At 41.0% G+C, this 19,922-nt stretch overlaps 1 protein-coding gene across 1 annotated transcript; it reads right to left on the reverse strand.

Moving 5' to 3' along the window:
- Positions 1-3,697: 3,697 nt before the first annotated feature.
- Positions 3,698-16,420, reverse strand: LOC135698680 (histone H2A.V). Its single transcript, XM_065218758.1, has 4 exons — positions 16,252-16,420; positions 15,730-15,807; positions 15,480-15,593; positions 3,698-4,672 (listed from the first exon to the last, which is right to left on the reverse strand). The coding sequence occupies exons 1-4, from the start codon at positions 16,252-16,254 to the stop codon at positions 4,487-4,489; spliced, it is 381 nt and encodes a 126-aa protein (XP_065074830.1). The 5' UTR covers positions 16,255-16,420; the 3' UTR covers positions 3,698-4,486.
- Between the last annotated feature and the right edge of the window lie 3,502 nt (positions 16,421-19,922).

The following is a 19,922-nucleotide window of genomic DNA, read 5'->3' on the forward strand; positions in this document are numbered from 1 at the left end:
TTTCAGTGTACCACATGGCAACACCACTACTACTGGATTGTACCACATGACAACACTACTACTGGATTGTACTAGCATTTTCACCAAATGTATTAGAATGTTTTGGTTCTATCTCTTTCACTCTACTCAAAACTGAAATGCATAAAAAAATGACAAAATGATACACTCTTTGCACACTGTCAAAGAATAATTGTACACAAAATAAACTTTGTTCAAATCAAAACAAAAAAACTAACCCATCTGGTGGATGATGGCACAAGCTTCCAAGAAAATTCTATTACAGTGAACCACATTATTTTAATGGATTTCTTTGCCAGTTAGTCGTCTGTCACTTCGTTTGTGGTAATGGCAAGATGCCAAATCCGGCCAAAACAGTACGGAACAACCGTGTTTCTTCAGGAAAGGCAGCAGACGTTTATTCAAACACTCTTTCACGTAAATTTCTTGGTTGACAGTCCTGGAAGCTATGAAAATGCTGCTTTTCAAGCCACAGGTACAGATGGCTTGCCAAACCAGATATTTCTTTGCGAACTTTGACAGTTTCATGTGCTTGAAAACATCTGCTACCTTTCCCCTTCCTTTTGCCGTATAAAACTCCTATCCCGGAAGCTGCTTGTAGTCGGCTTTGACGTAGGTTTCGTCGTCCATTACCACGCAGTCAAACTTCGTCAGCATCGTCGTGTACAGCCTCCGGGATCGCGCTTTGGTCGTGGTATTTTGTTTATCATCGCGATTTGGAGTCACTACCTTCTTGTAAGTCGATAGTCCGGCTCGTTTTTTGGCTCGATGCACGGTTGTAGACGATACACCCAGCTTATTTGCGGCATCTCGGAGAGAGAGGTTAGGGTTTCGCTTGAAACTACCGGCAACTCTCTTTGTCGTCTCAGCGGCTTCCGGTTTTCGATTTCCCCCCGATCCAGACTTCCTGGCTGTCGACAAACGTTCCCCAAACACTTTAATTACATTTGTAACGGTTGATTTGGCAACTTTTAGCGATTTTGCCAACTTTGCGTGCGAGTAGCTCGGATTTTCGCGATGCGCGAGCAAAATTTTGATACGCTGCTCTTCTTGCTTGGACGGCATTTTGACAACTGAAGAGTGAATTCCAAAATCAAAATAGGAGCAATATTCTACACACACACACCTTCAAAATGAGGGGTGTTCAGGTTTTTTAAATGCAAAATTGAAAGAAATACGTCAAGTTGATATTGACCAAATTTTGACCGTATAACCCTTTAAGAGAATAAAAGAGTACCTATTTGTTGTTTTTTCTGAAAAGAGAAGAACAAAAACAGCACGCCGATTTGTTGTGCTGCATGAGCTATGTCCGCTTTCATTCCCGCTCCTGCGGGTTACGTCCCTCTTCACGTGCTCACTCACTCAAGTATCCTGGGAACCTCCAGAGGTGCAGATGGCCAACATGAGAAACCTACATTCTGAGCGGTTGTTTGACCTGGGCACAGGTCAAATTCCTATTGGCTTGCTTGATTTCCTTGTTGGGGTTTTGTTGCCATACCCTAATAAAAATTGTATGGTTAATTTGCTTAACGACGTGTTCTGGGTATCATCCAAACCATTTGTGGAATAGTTCAATGATTTGGGTTATCGTTCGTTTATGGTATTTTTTTTATTAGGGTAAGCCCCTGTGCCTTTGCTGTGACGTACCGATGAATTTGATTCACATGCTTCACACGCTTGCCTGCAGTGATATTGTGGGTTGTATATCATTTTTATTTTTTTTTTTTTATATTGTTTTTCGGCTGCCAGTACGCTGCAATACTTTATACGCCGTTCACATTACAGCGTATATCACGGACGAGGCTCGGTAGCTCAGTGGTTACCGTTTCTGCTTACTGAGCAGAAGGTCCGGGAGTTCAATCCCAGGCCCGTCCCCTTCCTTGCAATTTTTCACTTTGCCTTATTCTATACCCACTAGATTTTAATGAAAAACAAATTCTTCTTTAACACCGATCGCATCACTTACCGCAGTGTGGGTCCTGATCTAAAAATAGAAATTGGATGAGTGCGCGCGCGTGTGTGTTTGTGTATTATAATCGCTCTACCAAAAACGATCCCTGCGTGTGCGGTGCAACCTTTCCCCACATCCAACATCCCAGTGATTTCTCATGGAAGCGCAGAGGATTTCTCGGTTTCCTTCACAGCGAGTACCACGTCAACACATTCCTTCCCATTCACTAGTTGATCTGCATTCGGACACGGCCGGCGCTGGTATTGCTAAATATTAGATCTCCAGTTCTTACACATTGAGGATGCATGTTAGTCCCAAACATCATCTGTTGGTTCTCTGTGTAATTGCAGCTGATCTGGTAATAACAGAGCAGCAACCGTGGGCGGTCAATCTGATTTTTTTTTCACATTACAGTGTATATCACGTGATATACGATGTCTTGCAATGAGCACTCATACATCTAGTTTTCACTGGAAATCCTATGTATGAGTGCTCATTGCAAGACAGCCTATATTACGTGATATAGGCTGTAATGTGAACGGGGTATTAGCAAATGTTAAATGTTTAAGCCCAGCTCTAGATTAGTTTGTTATTAATATCTTTTGCATTGCAGCTCGCGAGAGGTTACCGAGAGGTTGCAGCTTGCGAGAGGTCGAATTGTATATAATATTTGTCTGATATGACGTTATTCAAATATCAAAAGATCTAGTTGACTGGAATCAATTAGTTTGTGGGTTGCTAAGGTTCATTAAAACTTGTTTACCGATTCGAAAAATTTAAAATCGTTCCTTTCACATGTCCATGTGACATGGTTAATTGAACAATAAGAAAGGGAAACTTAACTCCTTCCAACAAGAAATCAGAGCATCTGAATATCGGAAGCCCGATCAGAATTACCGAAGATAATACAAAAATATTTTATTTAGTGGAAAATGTGATTTGGGTTTGGTGCTTGAAGAGTGAACTCCAACAGCTGAACAGGAAGAAAGGATTAGTTATCGGAATTAATAAAAAAAAATCCACTCATTTTAAAAATCTGTAATCCGTTAATAAACATAATTTTCTCAAAATATTGAGAAAACTCTGTATGATTACAGATAAATCTGTATTACACAGCATAACTGGTAATTTGTGTAAGGAGGTGAAAGTAGATCACATTTGCATCAAAAAATTGTGTGACAAAGTAGGTCGAAAAATCGTTCCTTACAAGCAACACTACCACTTTTTGCTCGGGCACTCGCGAATATTACCAAAGCCCACCAGGGAGTAATCATTGCTTGGCTACTATGATCAATCTTGGTTTGCTAACCACTCTATTCAATTGACTGCTCAGGCTTACTTTCGGTGGATTTGATCAAGTCCTAACCGTTTAATGTTATATTTAAATGTAATAGAAACAGAAATTCGAGAACGTAAGTGGAATACCCGAGCAAAATGAGACACTTTGAATCAGTAGAAAATCAATTGCTCAATAACTCGGTAAGGAATGATGTTTCGACCTACCTGCTCATACAATTTTTTGCTGCAAATATGGTCTACTTTCACCTCCTTTCGGGTGTAATTTGATTTGCACGAAGAGTCACCTCACCTCACTCCGGCGTAGAGAATAAGGAGGTTGTTCAACCTTGATTTCAATCGAATCAAAAAGAGTGGACTGTACCGAAGGATTTAGCTTAACAACTCCATTTGCAGGTGATTTCGAAATGCAAAACTCAAAAGGCAAATCCAGTTTTCTTAATAGTAAAATTTTATTATTTTTCATCGAAAATATAATAAGAAAAACGCACTTAACTTATGTACTCTCTAGGGTTTCTTTTAGATTTTTCTCTCATTTTAGTTTTCTCTCTCAATTTGCGTTAAAAATTAGTTAAACACGACGACGACTTGCTGTTGTTGTTTGCTGAGCTGACACCTCGGCCCCGGGAACAGAAAGGAGAAAAAAAAAACACAAAAATTATTTCTTTAAAAAGGCGGGTGTGTGTGTTACACGAAATCAACTGCAGAACGTGGATAAAAGAAACAATATATAGAGAATCGTGCTACTCGGAATACAAGTAGCCCAGATTAGAAAGGCTCCGAGCTTCGGTCCGAGCCTTTCTAGTCTGGATACAGGGCAGAAGAGTGGATGTAGAAAAGAAAAACAAATTGTAGTTAATTGTATTAAAAACTGATGCTAAAACTCATAGCAAACGAAACTATTCGATTCAGTTGTTATCGTCATGTAGACGTTATTATTTCTACTAAGATATAGATTATCTTTGTAATGTTTCTTCTCTGTCTACGCGATTCTATAGTAAAATTAATGCTTTCTCATCTCTCCGGTTGATCCGTTGGCACAATCAACCCCAGTTAATATTCTGTTCTTCGTATTTCCATTGTGGCTGTTCTGTTATATGTGTTTGTGTGGTATAGACTTGATCTTCTTCTTCTTCTTCGTCCTCTTCGGGGCGCGTGTTGCGGTTTGTGTTGTGTCTTTAATCATTTGTTGTTGTTCTGTTTAGTCAAAATTTAGGGACGTTATTCGGGGCCACCCTTTTTGCCGATCAGTGATTTGTGGATGTGCGGAATGACACCACCGCCGGCGATCGTCGCCTTGATCAGACTGTCCAATTCTTCGTCTCCGCGGATGGCGAGCTGCAAGTGACGGGGCGTGATACGTTTCACCTTCAGATCCTTGGAGGCGTTGCCGGCCAACTCGAGCACCTGGAATGGGCGAAGGAAATGGAAGATGCACATTTAGTAATCTTGGTTCTGGTAGGATATTCAGTGACATTTTTACACGTTTCTTCCATATATTATACTGCCTATAATCGCATATCAGTCCCATATGGAAAAAGTAGGCATTGAGAAAATGGCCGTCGAAGTTACGAAGTGCAATTACCATGTCAATATTTGAAAAATTATAGCAAATTTATTGATAATTTTTTCAAGTTAAAATCAGTTGCAATGAAGCTTTCAAATTTTGTTATATCAGCGAAAAATATGGCATTTCTAAGGCAAAACTCAAACTTTAACTATGGACGATTGAATTTAAGGACGGGACTTATGCGATTATTTTGCTTGATGGGACAAACTGACTAGATGTTGTTCTCACATTTGCATGATCGAAGTTTGTAGTTTTATCGCATAATATGAAAGTAGATGCCAGTTGATAGTGGATAGCGTTGTTATCTCAAAATTGATGAACATCCTTATGGGACTGTTATGCGATTATAGGCAGTATAGCTTATCATGACCCAACTAGAACGGTATGCCGGCCATGATGACCAGCAAATTCCAATAACCAGTTTCCCCTTTTTTATCCGGAAGCATACAAGCTAATGCGATTGCGCCGAAAAGATTACTAAGTATAATGGGCCATAAGTATAACAGCAACATTGTGCCTGTATCTAGAATTTGAGTCTTCAAATTTGTCTACCTTGAAAATTGGATCAGAACTCTTTACAAAATATTATAGGAATAATTTCGGTAGGATTTTCCTAAGAGAAATTTACCTACGAAATGTTTCGAAAGGAATTAAACATTTAATTCAAGCGAAAGGCGAGGAGAATCATTTCAAAATCTTTTATCCTAAGCAAGTTCTGACCAGGATTACAAGATAATGTCCTAAGGAATACTAAGATGAATTCCAATAAATTTCTTCGGACAAGAAAGCATGTTCTGGATTAAATTCTTAGGTTAATTCTTATGATAATTCCATGAGAGTTGTGAGAAGAACTTCAAGAAGAATAATGTTATTCCTTGCCGATTCTGAGAATGATTTTATGGGAGGAATATGAGGAGAGCAAGTGAATTTTAAGAATAATTCAAAGAAAATTCGGACGAACATTATAATTTTAAAACGAATAGACTCAGGAGGATTCCTGAGGAGATTTTATAATAAAATTTTGCGAAGGAATTGATTTTTCATCATAATAATAAATGAATTCTATGAAGAATCCACAATGTTTCTTGTGAGTTTAAGTAAAATCCCATGATAATTCTGAGCAGAATTTTTAAGTAAATTTGTTTTTCATTTTAAATAGATGAATATTAAACCATTTAAAAAATAACATATAAGTTGATAAAATTGCAATCTTCATGGCACAGAGACAATGACGATTTCAAAAAAGTTTATCGATCACAACCTGTATAATAAGTTGATGCAAAAACTTAAGACACTCATTTTAGGATCAATGTTTGTTTCTTAGTTGGCAGTGCCACCGCCAACATACACATGGTCGATTCCTTTGCGTTTGACGATTACACACTACCGCCATCTGTTGAGTGTACTGCCCACGACTGACGAGCTACAATAGCTAATTGGGTTCTTTAAGGGTATTGAGGTAAATGCATATTCGTAATCTGCATTAAAAATGGAACCATAACCCAAAATTTCATCAATGTTGGTACACTGGAACTATTTTAAATAAGTACGATTACATTTGCAAAAATCACATTATTAGCGCCCCTCGGTGTCACTTTGTATGGGAGCGAGCTGTCACTTTGTTAGTTTAGTGTCAAACAGTGAAGTTATTATTTTGCTTTAAATCTTGATTTAAATATCGAGATGAAAGTGTGTGGGTTCGAAAAAATATCGCTGTGCTCCGAAAACGAAACTCTTTCAGATGATGAATAAAGAACGATACATTTTTCAAAATTAAAGAACCCAATTGTGACCCTCTGAAAGCAATTGAGAGGTTTTATGTGTCATACACAACTATACCTCCTCTTCTTGCATCTTACATATGCAAATTAATAATATCTCATAGTTTCATAATTTCGAGAAATAGTGTTTTAGCTATAATGAGTATGTTCAGGCCTGATGCGAATATATTTCGTGCTATTTCCGTCACACAGTTCGATTGAAGAAGTTCTTACAGCAGAGTTTTTAACGAAAAAGAAAGACCTTTTGAAGAATTCGTCTAAGAAGGTTCAAGCCATCAATAGAATGTTGAGTCTGTTTTGATGTCGAAGATTTTAAACGCGCATTTTTCAGCTGTTTCAGCACATGTCATTCAACCAGAGTTACCATATGTTGTCAGGCGTACTATGCTAGCAACCCATACTGCAACTTGCATGCAAGCTCATCTCCGGTCAATTGGATCTCATCTTGATTTTTTTCCTTGCTAAGCAACAATGCTACCGACGCCAGGAAGGCAGCTCCCACACCTGGACCATACCTATTGTCCCATCAACTCATGAAGCGGGGACCAACGACTTTACTACGATTGACTTTGTACTGGTCACATTAATGGCCCTTCGCTCATTTTCAACTTCTATTCAATTTTCATACTGCCGTTTACAGCTGATGTGTACACACTTAGATTTTTTCGCCGAGATGGGCACCACCGAGCAGCTCGGCATTTTATTTTGCTGGATCTCAGTGAAAAACTTGCCGAGATTCAGCTAACAAACGGGAATTTTGCCGAGATCTCGGCTAACAAACATATTTTTTGCTGAATTTCCAGCAAAATAAAATGCCGAGCCGCTCGGTGGTGCCCATCTCGGCAAAAAAATCTAAGTGTGTATGTTCAGGCATGGTTCGCATAGCCTTGGTTATCAAAAGAGAATATCGGCCAAATCAGATAGGACTTTTGAAGGAGTTTTTGAAACTGGTCTATGATCTCGTGGAAGAGCTGAAGAGGAACCTTCAACACCAAAAAAGGCACATTTTTTTACTACAGCTTCATGAAAAGGCATGGATTTTCTTTGAGAACTCCTGAGTCGACTAGCCTAATGAGAGCTGTTGGGTTCACCAGTTATTTTACTCAAATCTTGACAATCTTATAGTTAAGTACAAATTTGAACCGTCCAGATTTTGAGTAGCAACCGATCAACTCTGTCCAAACAACAAGCATGTAGCAACCCATGAAGATTCGTGTCACTAATTTATTCATTCCTTCACAAACCTTCGTTCAATAAAGAAGTTCTTTTCCAATTGCTCTGCCTAGTTTATTAGGTTATGGGCCCAGAGCGGAACCGGAATCGATAGTGAAGTAACGGTCGTTTGATTCGTACGGAAGAAGACTTCAAGATGAGCGACGACAAACTCTGGCTGTTTAACGGCGAAAACTTCGGGAACTGGAAGCTCAGAATAGAAGTATTGATGGAAGACAAAGGCTTGCTGGAGTGTCTGAAGAAGGCTGTTGCTGACGAAGAGTACGCGAGGGAACTTCCGGGTGATACTGCTGAAGAGAAGCAGCGGAAGAAGAAGCTACTGGACGAGCGGATGGCCAAGGACAGAAAATGCAAGAACCTGTTAATTCACCGTATAGCCGAAGATCAGCTGGAATATGTGAAGGATAAGAGAACTGCGAAGGAAGCTTGGGATGCGCTCAAGAACGCCTTTGAAAGGGTCGGAATCGCTGGAAAACTATTCTTACGGAAGCAGTTTCAAGAGTTGCGGCTCAAGGAAGAAGAGAACGTCAAGTCATTTTTGCTCCAGTTCGAGAAGGTACTTCGTGAGATGAAAGCTGCAGGAGTGAAGACTGAAGAAGAAGACGTCGTCTGTCAACTTTTGTTAGCCCTGCCGAAATCTTATGAAGCTCTGATTACTGCCTTGGAAACCATTCAGCCCGATCAATTAACTCTCGAATACGTCAAGAAACGTTTGTTGGATGAGCAAGTGAAGCGGTCCGGTAAGTGTTCAACGAATTACGAAGAAAACGGCAGTGGTGAATCTGCGTTCGCTGGAAGAAAAGCTGGCTACAAGTGTTACGGTTGCGGTCGTGTTGGACACAAGCGTGCTGAATGTCCTGAGAACCGTCAAGTCGACAGAAAGGATCGAGAGAAGAACTGGAAATCTGGAGGCAAATTTGGACGACGGCAGAAAGCTGGAGCGAATGTTACGAGCGAAAATGAGGTGGCCTTCATTGCGACTACGAGCGCTGGCAGTGGTGCATTGCTGACTTCGTCGAAGAATCGGAAGATAGAGTGGTTCCTGGACTCAGGCGCCACTGATCACATGTTGAAAGACAAATCGTTGTTCGAAGAATTACATTCGTTGAAGCGTAAAATGCACATAGCTGTTGCGAAGTCTGGCCAAGTTATTGTTGCTGAAACCGCTGGTACCGTAAGAGTGGATATGCTGGTCGATGGAAAGAAGCAACCTGCCGTGGTAAACGAGGTATTATACGTGCCGGAGCTACAATGCAACCTGTTTTCGGTGCGGAGATTGGAAGATAATGATATGACAGTCAAGATCGTCAGCGGAAAGGTGACTATAGAAAAGGACGGTCGTATTGTCTGTACTGGTCGGCGATTGGGTCAATTGTATGCGTTAGATATTTTTGTCCGAGACGGAAGTGAGGCAGGATGCGCAAGTGCGATGGTGTTCAAAAGCGATGGGTTCGATTTGTGGCATAGAAGGTATGGTCATCTTGGCGCAGGTAATCTGAAGAGTCTGTGGAAGAATGCGATGGTTGAAACTTCTTCGAAAATTCAAGACTGGCCAAATAGTTGTATCTGCGAAATATGTTTGGCTGGGAAGCAGACTAGGCAAGCATTTGAAGAATCGACGGAACGACGTTCAAGCCGACTGCTAGAATTGGTCCACTCGGATGTGTGCGGACCATTCACTCCGACTACCTGGAACGGAAAGCGATATTATGTAACGTTCATCGATGATTTTAGCCACTTCACCGTAATCTATTTGTTGGAGTCAAAGGACGAAGTTCGAAAGATGTTCGAGCGTTACCATGCCCAGGTGACAGCATTCTTCGGCGTGAAAATAGCTAGGCTCAGGTGCGATAACGGAGGAGAATACAGCAGCAAATCGTTTCGAAGTTTCTGTCGTGCTGAAGGAGTTCAACTGGAATTCACGGTGCCGTACAGTCCACAACAAAATGGAGTATCAGAAAGGATGAATAGAACACTGTCGGAGAAGGCCCGGTCGATGCTGCAAGATGCTGAATTGTCTAAATCAATGTGGGGCGAAGCTGTGCAGACTGCTGCATATGTGTTGAACCGAAGTCCGACGTCTGCTCTTCAAGAAAAGAAAACTCCATATGAAATCTGGTATGGCAAGAAACCAAACGTGGACAAGATGCGCGTTTTTGGATCGATTGCGTATACATGGATACCCAAAGAAAAACGTGACAAGCTGGACTCTAAAACCTCGAAGAATGTGATGGTAGGATATACAACGAATGGATATCGCATTTGGGACCCTAGAACGAGGAAGATATTCACGTCTCGTGATGTTGTGTTCGACGAGCGACAAGTCGTTGAAGCTACAGTGAAGTCGATGCCGATGCCATTTGGAGATAATGATTGCCGAGAGGAACAACTAGAAACAGAAGACGTTCAAGACGAGATGGAAGAACCAACCGCAGTGATTGACGAGCTGGAGGAACCAATCGACGTTCAAGTTGTTGACGAGGAGGAGGAACCAACCGGCGCGCTCCCTTCGCAACCAGAACGTGACAACTGCTCGGCAGAAGTGCTCACGAGGCATAGCGGACGGGAGCGCAGAATTCCCGGTAAGTTCCTTGATTTCATTACCAGCTTTGGGACGAGTTCTGCCGATCAAAGTTTTGCAGGTGCTACCGAGACCATTGATGATTCCGTGATGGCGTATGCACTTAGTGCAGAGGCGTACGTGGACAACCTACCTTCGACAATAGCTGGACTGAAGGAGCGAAGCGACTGGTCGGACTGGAAAGATGCCATAGACAGCGAGCTTGACTCATTGCGGAAGAACGGAACATGGGAGCTAGTGCCGAAACCACCAGGCAAGAATATCATCGACAGCAAGTGGGTTTTCAAAGTCAAACGTGATGAAGCTGGAAACGTGGATCGATTCAAGGCACGCCTCGCAGCGAAGGGCTATTCTCAAAGGAAAGGATTCGACTATAATGAAACATATGCTCCTGTGGCGAAGATTACTACTGTTCGGGTGTTGCTTGCAGTGGCGAATCAGGCGCAGTACCATGTGCACCAGATGGATGTGAAGACGGCATTCCTGAACAGCCTGCTGAAGGAAGACATCTATATGCGTCAACCTGAAGGACTGCAGAGCGACAATCCTCAACTAGTATGCCATTTGAAGAAGTCGTTATACGGGTTAAAGCAAGCTCCGAGGAGTTGGAACGAACAGTTCAATTCGTATGTACTGAAGCTCGGATTTCGACGATCAAAATTGGATAGCTGTTTGTATTGGAAGCGACAAGAAAAGACTGTAATGTACATACTATTGTACGTGGATGACATCATCATTGTCTCGAACTCACTGGATTCTGTAGCAGAAATCAAAACGATGTTGACCAAGAATTTCGAAATGACGGACATGGGTGAACTGAAACACTATCTGGGGTTGAAGGTCGAACGAAATTTCAAGACTGGAAGAATGAAGATCAGCCAACCGAAATACATTGCAGACATGTTGAGAAGATTTGGTATGGAGGATTGTAACCCCGTTAGTACCCCAATGGACCCGAATTTGAAGCTGGACACCAACAAGGATGACAACCCAACAACACACCCGTATCGCGAATTGATTGGATGTCTGACCTACTTGACGATATCATCAAGGCCGGACATAAGCGCAGCTGTAAGTTATTTCAGCAGATTTCAAGCTTTCCCTACTGACACCCATTGGAACCACCTGAAACGACTGCTGCGCTACTTGAAAGGGACGATCAATTTTGGTTTAGTCTATCAGCGACGAGAAGAAGGGTTATGCCGATGCCGACTGGGGCAATGATCGAGAGGACAGAAAATCAATTTCCGGGAATGTTTTCCAAGTTTATGGTGCGACGGTATCCTGGAATACAAAGAAGCAAGCAACTGTAGCCCTGTCGTCAACAGAAGCGGAATATGTTTCCCTTAGTCAAGCGATGTGTGAAGCAATATGGCTGCGTAACTTGCTGTGCGAATTTGGTTCTACGTTCGAGCATCCCATACCAATATTTGAAGATAATCAATCTTGCATTCGAATAGCTGAGGAGCCCCGAGACCATAGACATATGAAGCACATAGATATTCGATACAACTTCATGCGCGAGAAGATTCAAGAAGGTGCTTTCAAGATAATGTACGTACCGACCAATGAGCAAGCAGCTGATAGATTCACGAAGGCCTTGCCAAGAGGACCGTTCACATTTCTTCGAGAAAAGCTGGGATTTTTCGGTTGAGCGGGGATGTTGAGTAGCAACCGATCAACTCTGTCCAAACAACAAGCATGTAGCAACCCATGAAGATTCGTGTCACTAATTTATTCATTCCTTCACAAACCTTCGTTCAATAAAGAAGTTCTTTTCCAATTGCTCTGCCTAGTTTATTACCAGAATCTACAATTGCGACGAAACTGGAGTCAATTGTGTGCCGAAGCATGAGAAGGTTTTAGCTCCTAAAGCCGTTCGTCAAGTTGGTAAACTGGCATCTGCGGAACGTGGAAGAAATATCACTACCTTGTTTTGGATGAGTGCAATCGGACAGTACATTCCGCCTTTGTTTGTCTTTCCAAGGCATAACATGAATGCTAGGCTTATGATTAACGCCCCCGCACAAAGCAAAGGAGTTGCTCAGCCAAAAAGTTGGATGAATGGTGATTTGTTTTTACAGTGGCTTGAACATTTCGTAAATTTTTCGCATCCTACAAAACAATCACCTGTTCTTCTAATACTTGATGGTCACAGCAGCCAGAAGACGTTGGAAGTGATTAACTTTTGTAGAGAACATTTTGTTCATGTTCTAAGTCTTCCGCCACACACAAGTCACAAGCTGCAACCACTCGACCGGACTTTCATGAAACCGTTCAAGAATGCTTACCATGAACGCTGTGAAGTGTGGATGCGGAAAAATGCAGGAGCACGGACTATCAGACTACGATATTACTGGCCTCGTAGGTGAGGCATACGTGAAGGTAGCACGAACAGATCTTGCAGTTTCGGGTTTCCAGTGTACGGGAATTCATCCTTTCAATAAACACATTTTCTCGGACATCGGACTTCCTATCATGTGATTTTACAAACATTCCGTTAGAAGAGTCTGCAACTGGTCCAAAAGAAATCTTCGTAAAAGATGCTGCTGTCAATCCAACAACCTGTTCTGCTACTTGTGCTACCGCAAGCATTCAAAAACTGTCACCACTACCCGATGCCGTCCAGAAGCGTTCGGAATCTAGGAAGCGGAAGTCAGAAAAAAGCACAGTTTTGACACATCACTTTCCATCAGAACGCTGGTAGAGGAAAAGGAAAAAGAAAAGAGAATTAAGGAGTCCATGCAAGATCTTCGTAAAGAGCGGAATCAAACCAAAAGATTATGCGAAAGCAACAAAGAAAACCACTTGGCAAAAAAACCTCTTAAGCGCGTTTGCCTAGTCTGCCAGAAATCGGATAAGGAAGGCTTCATAAGATGCTCAACGTGCAAAGACTGGACCCACAAGACTTGCGCAGGAATATTAAAGCGTCCCTTGGCCTTTTTGTGCCGATTGTGTAATCTTTTACAAAGCAGACCTTCGTGTCCGAGCATAGAGGACACTACGTCCGGCCATAGGGGCACTTTTCGTATGATTTGATTCCCACACAAATTGTTACCCATCATTAACTTCAAATTGCAAAGGGTTTATTTTCTCGCTTGTTTTTTTTTACTTACGATATTGTTTCTCTTTAAATAAATGGGAAAGTAAACACCTGAAATCCAATACTTTTTAAGTTATTGCTGAAAAACAAAAACTGTCCGAGCATAGAGGACTTCCCCCTAATAATTTACACATTAAGGTTAAATTATTCCATTTATGACAAATAATAAAACCAGTGGCGCTGCTTTAAGGACTGTTTACACTTAGGCTAGTTCACTAGCTCCACCAGCTCAACCAACTAGCACAAATTTCAGTTGTTCTTGAAATCTCATGCTAGACACTGACTACTTTTTAGTACAATTCTAGTAGCGGCGCCGGTGGTGTAGTGGTAAGCGTGATTATCTCTCACCCCAGCAGGCCTGGGTTCAATCCCAGTCGGCGCTGGGATGTACTGAGGCATAACATCTCTGATCACGCCTTTCTTCGGAAGGGAGATAAAACCGTTGGTTCCCTGTTCATGAGTTGATGGGTCGATAGGTAGGGTAGCATTGGTGCTCTAATCAAGGAAAAAAAAGTACAGTAGTTCTAGCAGACAAACAGACACTCATAAGTTGTTCATCGAACAAGCATTTAACGGTCAATTTGAAAATATATCAGTTGGTAGTACTGCCACCTGTAGCGCGCATAGTAAATTCCCTTGCGTTTGACGTTTACACACTACCGCCATCTGTTCAGCGTACTACCCACCACAGTGTACTCAACAGATGGCGGTAATGTTTTAGCAACGATGTTTTAAAATGAGAAATATCATGTTATGTCTGTTTGTCTGTGGTTCTAGTATACTAGCAAATGAGCACAGATGTAAACACCACATTAACCTCAATCTACCTTGCAATGGGATAGGATATTGAGTAACTAGAAGCTTATATGACGTATATATTATACGTGACGTTACAATGGTGCTGACAGGTTTATCAGTTTTTAAAACGAAATAAGCACTGTCAAACTAAAGTAATTATTGCAATTTGGAAAATGCGTTCAATTCCCTAAAATAATAAATTGATCAGAATTAAAGATTTGAAAACCTCAAAACGGTTTGGTGAGTGTGTAAATGTCAAATCATAATTTCCTGTTGTTCAATTCTTATAGGAAATGTATCGTAGTTTCCAAATCAGCCATAATATGTTAGGGCTACTTTTATTTTTTTCTTCAGTTACAGTCAACAAAAACAGGTAAAAACGCGGTAGAATGTCATGCTTTTTTCAACCAAAAATTTCAGCATTCATCTGATCTTAAAAATTGGTGCACAGGTAAAAAGTGACGCCTCTGGTCTCATGGAGGGACTTTGTGAGGGAGCGAGCTGTCAATTTATTAATTTAGTGTCAAAAAGCGAAGCTCTTTCCGATGATGTTTAATAACCGGTATATTTTTTCAAAATTTTAAGAATCCAATTTTAAGATGCAGGCAACAAATGCCCAACCCTAATTTTGTTTTTCAATTTTTTCAGGCACATAATATGTTGCGTAATATAAAAAAATGACGCCATACGCACTAAGCCAGACGAACGTTTTCCAACGTTTGTAATCGCGCGCGCGACAGTAAAGGTAACAATGGCGCGAAACCAGTTATTTGTTTACCAACAAAGCGCTATCCCAGATCAAACGTATTTAGGTGCTATCCTGTGAATAAATAGATCTACGCGCATCGTCGAAATTGTTTAAACCTACGTAGCCGTGGCAGGTACACACACGGAATACAGAACCTAGCAGCTACCCGCATCTCCCGCTTCCGACAAAACGATGCCCAAACAATCGGTTGTAAAAAACGAACAAAATGGCGCCGTAACAAACGACGAACTAAAAACAGGCATCAATGTGTAGCATCGAACGCGCGCGCTAATCCCTAACCCCAAATTTCCTATGTTGCACTTTTCACTCTCTCCCACTGCAGCGCATCGGTCTACGCTTTACCCGTCCCGCTCTAACGCAAGGACAACGGGAAACCTACCTCAGCTGTCAGGTATTCCAGAATAGCGGCGGAGTAGACGGCTGCCGTTGCTCCGACGCGCCCATGGCTGGTCGTACGGTTCTTCAGGTGTCGATGAATTCTGCCGACCGGGAACTACAAATATATAGCAAAACAAAAACAACCGTTATCACACTACTACTGCCCGGTAAATTTCCACTCTTCCGCCAAAGACGCACTTTGGCGCCAAATTTTCCCTCCTCACTGCTGCCAAACCGGCAAATAAACTCACCTGAAGCCCGGCGCGGGCCGACCGGGAAACTGCTTTGGCTTTCGCTTTTCCGGAATCCTTACCAGCCTTTCCTCCAGCCTGTTTACGAAATTATCCGAACAAAAAAACGGTTAGCAGCCGGCAACAAAAATCGCCATTTCATCATCATCATCACCCACCGCAAGCGAAGTCCGCCATCGCGGACCACGAAAATATAGGTTATCTTTCAAGGCTGGCTCTTTCTGTGCGCCTTTGCCGATTTTTCCTCTCCACACAAGAGCGGAATTCATCAATCTCAATGCGGAGGAAAATCCAAGCAAGCTAGGTAAATCCTATCGATTTTCCTTCCCAGAGCAGCAACTGGAGAAACGTCAGAAATTTTCTTCCTGTATTTTCCATTTTACGACCGAGCTTCGCTTCATCCATCTGCAAGAGCGAAGCCCCGAAAAATCCAAGCGGCGTCGGACGCCTGCAGTTTCGGCTCCCCCCAGAAGAGCCAGTTTCTCGAAGAATAACCTCCATTTCGGCTGGAAAATTACGTACCATTTTTGCTATCTAGATATTCCTTTTCGGCTACGTCGACTTGGTAATAAAAATGATTATCGCAGGGACACAAAAATCCACTTCTCTCTTGTAAACACGCACACTTCTTTGGAAAATGGCTGCTGCTGATGTTTCAGTCCGGAACTGCCGCTCACTACGGAACAAATCACACACCGTCAACTGCACTAAACGAGAAAAGATACAATACTGAAACGAAGTTCAAGACAAATTATTACCGAACCGCCGCAACCGAAGGCGAAAGTTTAGTTCGTTTGGGCGGGAGAGAACGCCACAACGGTTTCGGCTCGGCTTCGGTGAGTGCGGAGAAATTGCTCGGAGTTTCTACCTAAAACAAGAGAATTTCTCCAATTGTCGCGAGCGCTTTTGTGGGGACTTCGAATCGGGTAACTCTGGACTGAAAATGTCAACCTGTACTAAATGGAGGCATGAGTACTAACTATTGGAAGATTGCCGTAAAAGGTCGACGCAGATGTCGCCACTGCATGATGATGGTAATGATGACAGACTGCATATAAAATTCGTGAAAATTAGCATTAAATCATAATTTTCATCAAGCCTGCGTAATATCCTTCCAATATAACATTCGAATTGAAGAAGAAAATATTTTCACGATCAGACTGATGAGCATCTTTGACTTTTCCAGATATAATTCCATAAGATATATTCATTTCATTTCACAGCTCCATCAATGCTGCATCGTACATATGATCTAAACAGAAGTAAACCCTAATAAACTGGTACGATACACTAACGATATCATAGATGATTCGACCATACCACATAAAGTTGAGATGATATCCCGAATTGGTGGTTAGGCGCTTCTTATGGTTATGCGGGAATTGCTCAATTATTCAAAATAAAGATGATTTGTCATCTTGTTATCAGTTTATAAACCATCGACCACCATTTTATAGTATGGTGCGTGTTGAGTAAATCAAGTTCCGTTCCGTTGCGTTTTCCATCGAAAATTGTGAATATCAATATGTTTACCTAAAAAAGGCCAAAATGAACATTTATTGAAAATTGCCGTCCTATACAACCATTTCTCCATAATCACCAGCATGATACAATCTTTCCTAAGTAAATTCACTTAATTTCCACTTTCATCCTAGTGGAAATCGCACATATTCACCATTTTCCGAAAAATGCTGCTGCCCAGGAGGTAACCTCTAGATGTGGGTGCAAAATTGTTATGCATAATTTTCCATGAAAACATCTCCGATCCATACCGAAATAATAACAGTTAGTTTGCAAACACGGTTTCTTACACGATTCAAGCAAAAGTATCCACCGGAAATTATTAGTTTTTCTTTATGTACCGATTTGCCCCAAAAATCGTCTGTTTTACTTGGAGAATTTGGAAACTATCCTCCTTCTAGTAGTTCTCACTTCGAAATCTAGGTGGCGAAAAGTTTCACTGCAAGACGCCAATAGATGCTACACTGAATCGAATACCATGGTAATTGCTAATAAAAAAAGCCTCTTCGGTACATGGGGAACTGCAAAGCAAGACCAACAATCAATACGAAACTAACGATTTTAAATTGGCTAATCACTTTAGTAGCCTATTGTTCCCAAGCAAACGATGAACGTACCCTATTCTAGTTGAAATTCTATTACTACACTATGTTTGTTTTGATTCGCTATGAAAGTTTGACAGATAACATCAGGGGTGTGTGGATTCATGCAGAACATGCAGGGGTGAGTGAAATAGCTTGAGACTGCTTGGGACCGTTGTTCTGGTACTGAGTGAGCCAAAAATAATAATGATTTTCTTCGGGACCCAGTGGTCTTAGAGTTACCTCTATGGTACTACCAACAATCAATACGAAACTAACGATTTTAAATTGGCTCACTACTTGACTAGCCTATTGGTCCCAAGCAAACGATTAACGTACCCCATTCTAGTCGAAATTCTACTACTACACAATGTTTGTTTTGATTCGCTATGAAAGTCTGACAGATAAAATGAGGGGTTAGTGGATTTTCGAGGGGTGAATCGATTGGCTTGGGACCGAAGAGAGTACTAGAGCTGAGCCAAAAAGTTGAGCACGTTATTTCGGGACCTTCTAGTCTTAGAATTACCTCTATGGTACTACCAAAGATGAATACTAAGATGAAACTGTCAGAAGAAAAACATTCTATTTTAGTGTCCTCTTTCACGATCCTTTTCATCCAATGAATACCCCCCCGTATTCAAGGTAATTTTGTGGTTTTGCTGCCCCCTCGGTAGAGATGAAATTCTGCGCTCATTTTTATCAAAACAATCACACCAAAATCAGAGATGTCCAATTTTTTAATTACTCGATTAACAACTAATCGATTTATTTTTGTTCGCTGTGCTGCCATTTTTCCAGCTATGAGCCCGTAAAAAAAAGAACCATGGAGATACAATGAAATGTATTGTAACCATACAATAGAATTTATTGTATTTACAATAAATCGCATTCTCCACAACGATAAAATAACAATAGAATGTATTGTTTCCACAATAGAATCTATAGTAAATGTGAAAATATACAATAGAACAAGGGGGTTGTTATGTATCTTAACCATACGAAAAATCACTATTTCCCGAACAAACTTGAGCCAATTACCATTAATTGTATTGCTGTTCTATTGTTGAAAACTCTTACTATATGGAATGTATTGTACATTTATTGTAATAACAATATGTTAAAATTTCTTGTACAATATACGCACAATAAGATCGATTGTTGGGCATAGATTTGGATGTAATTGTATTTTATTTTATGGTAATTGCATGGTTATTTTTTTCCGGGAGTGCTGCACATGTTTGAAACGATCGGTGATGATCCTCTGGAGATGTTAATGCTTATATCGGCATGATATAACCGATTACAAATATTTTACTTTTCGGTTCGTTAATCGATTAATCGATTTTTCGAATGAAAATCGGCCATCACTAGATTAATGTGAAACGTCATTTCAAATATATGGACCGTACATAAATAATTCAGTGCCAACATTTCAAAGGGGCGTAATTGCTTTTGTAAACAATGGCTTTAGACGTCGATTTCTCGCAAATGCAAACCCACCTCTCCAAATTACAAATGCTAGCTGATACATGAAACATACCTCTGCGTGCTGGTGTCATTCATTTTCATGAGTGAGCTTTCATTTGCGAGAAATTGACGACTAAAGCCATTGTTTACAAATGCAATTACGCCCCTTTGAAATGTTGGCACTGAATTATACAATTTGAAAGGGACCGGGGCTCATCACAAATTACGTCCACACGGTAACTGAAATAAACACGAGTGTTCACCGGCTGGTACTACCAACTGAGATACTTTCAAATTGACCGTTAAATGCTTGTTCGATGAACAACTTATGAGTGCTATGTCTGTTTGTCTGTGATATTACGTTACATAAGCTATCTTCTTATGACATTTCACTCATAAAAGTCATTTAGTGTGATGATTGAAATAACTTAGAAATAAATTGTGTAGTACGTACGCAGTAAAAGTTGTGAGTGTAATATACATACATGATGAGAATCGAGGGCGATCAACTTCATAAATCAGCTGAATAGTAAATACACACTTCGGAAAATACACAAAAATACGGATATTCGTACACGCTGAAACTAAAATACCCTAATAAAAATACTCAAAAATACCTCGAAA

Source organism: Ochlerotatus camptorhynchus, unplaced genomic scaffold (assembly GCF_037179485.1).
Source record: "Ochlerotatus camptorhynchus isolate MF236.1 unplaced genomic scaffold, CSIRO-AGI_Acam_v1.1 ptg000094l, whole genome shotgun sequence".
Taxonomy (NCBI): Eukaryota; Metazoa; Arthropoda; class Insecta; order Diptera; family Culicidae; genus Ochlerotatus; species Ochlerotatus camptorhynchus.

What these genes read in the sequence shown, in the direction of transcription:
- LOC135698680 (XM_065218758.1), bottom strand. An exon ending in CGGCCCGCGCCGGGCTTCAG is followed by an intron (nt 15,594 to 15,729) that starts GTGAGTTTATTT and finishes ATATATTTGTAG; the next exon opens with TTCCCGGTCGGCAGAATTCA. An exon ending in TGGAATACCTGACAGCTGAG is followed by an intron (nt 4,673 to 15,479) that starts GTAGGTTTCCCG and finishes CGCCCATTCCAG; the next exon opens with GTGCTCGAGTTGGCCGGCAA.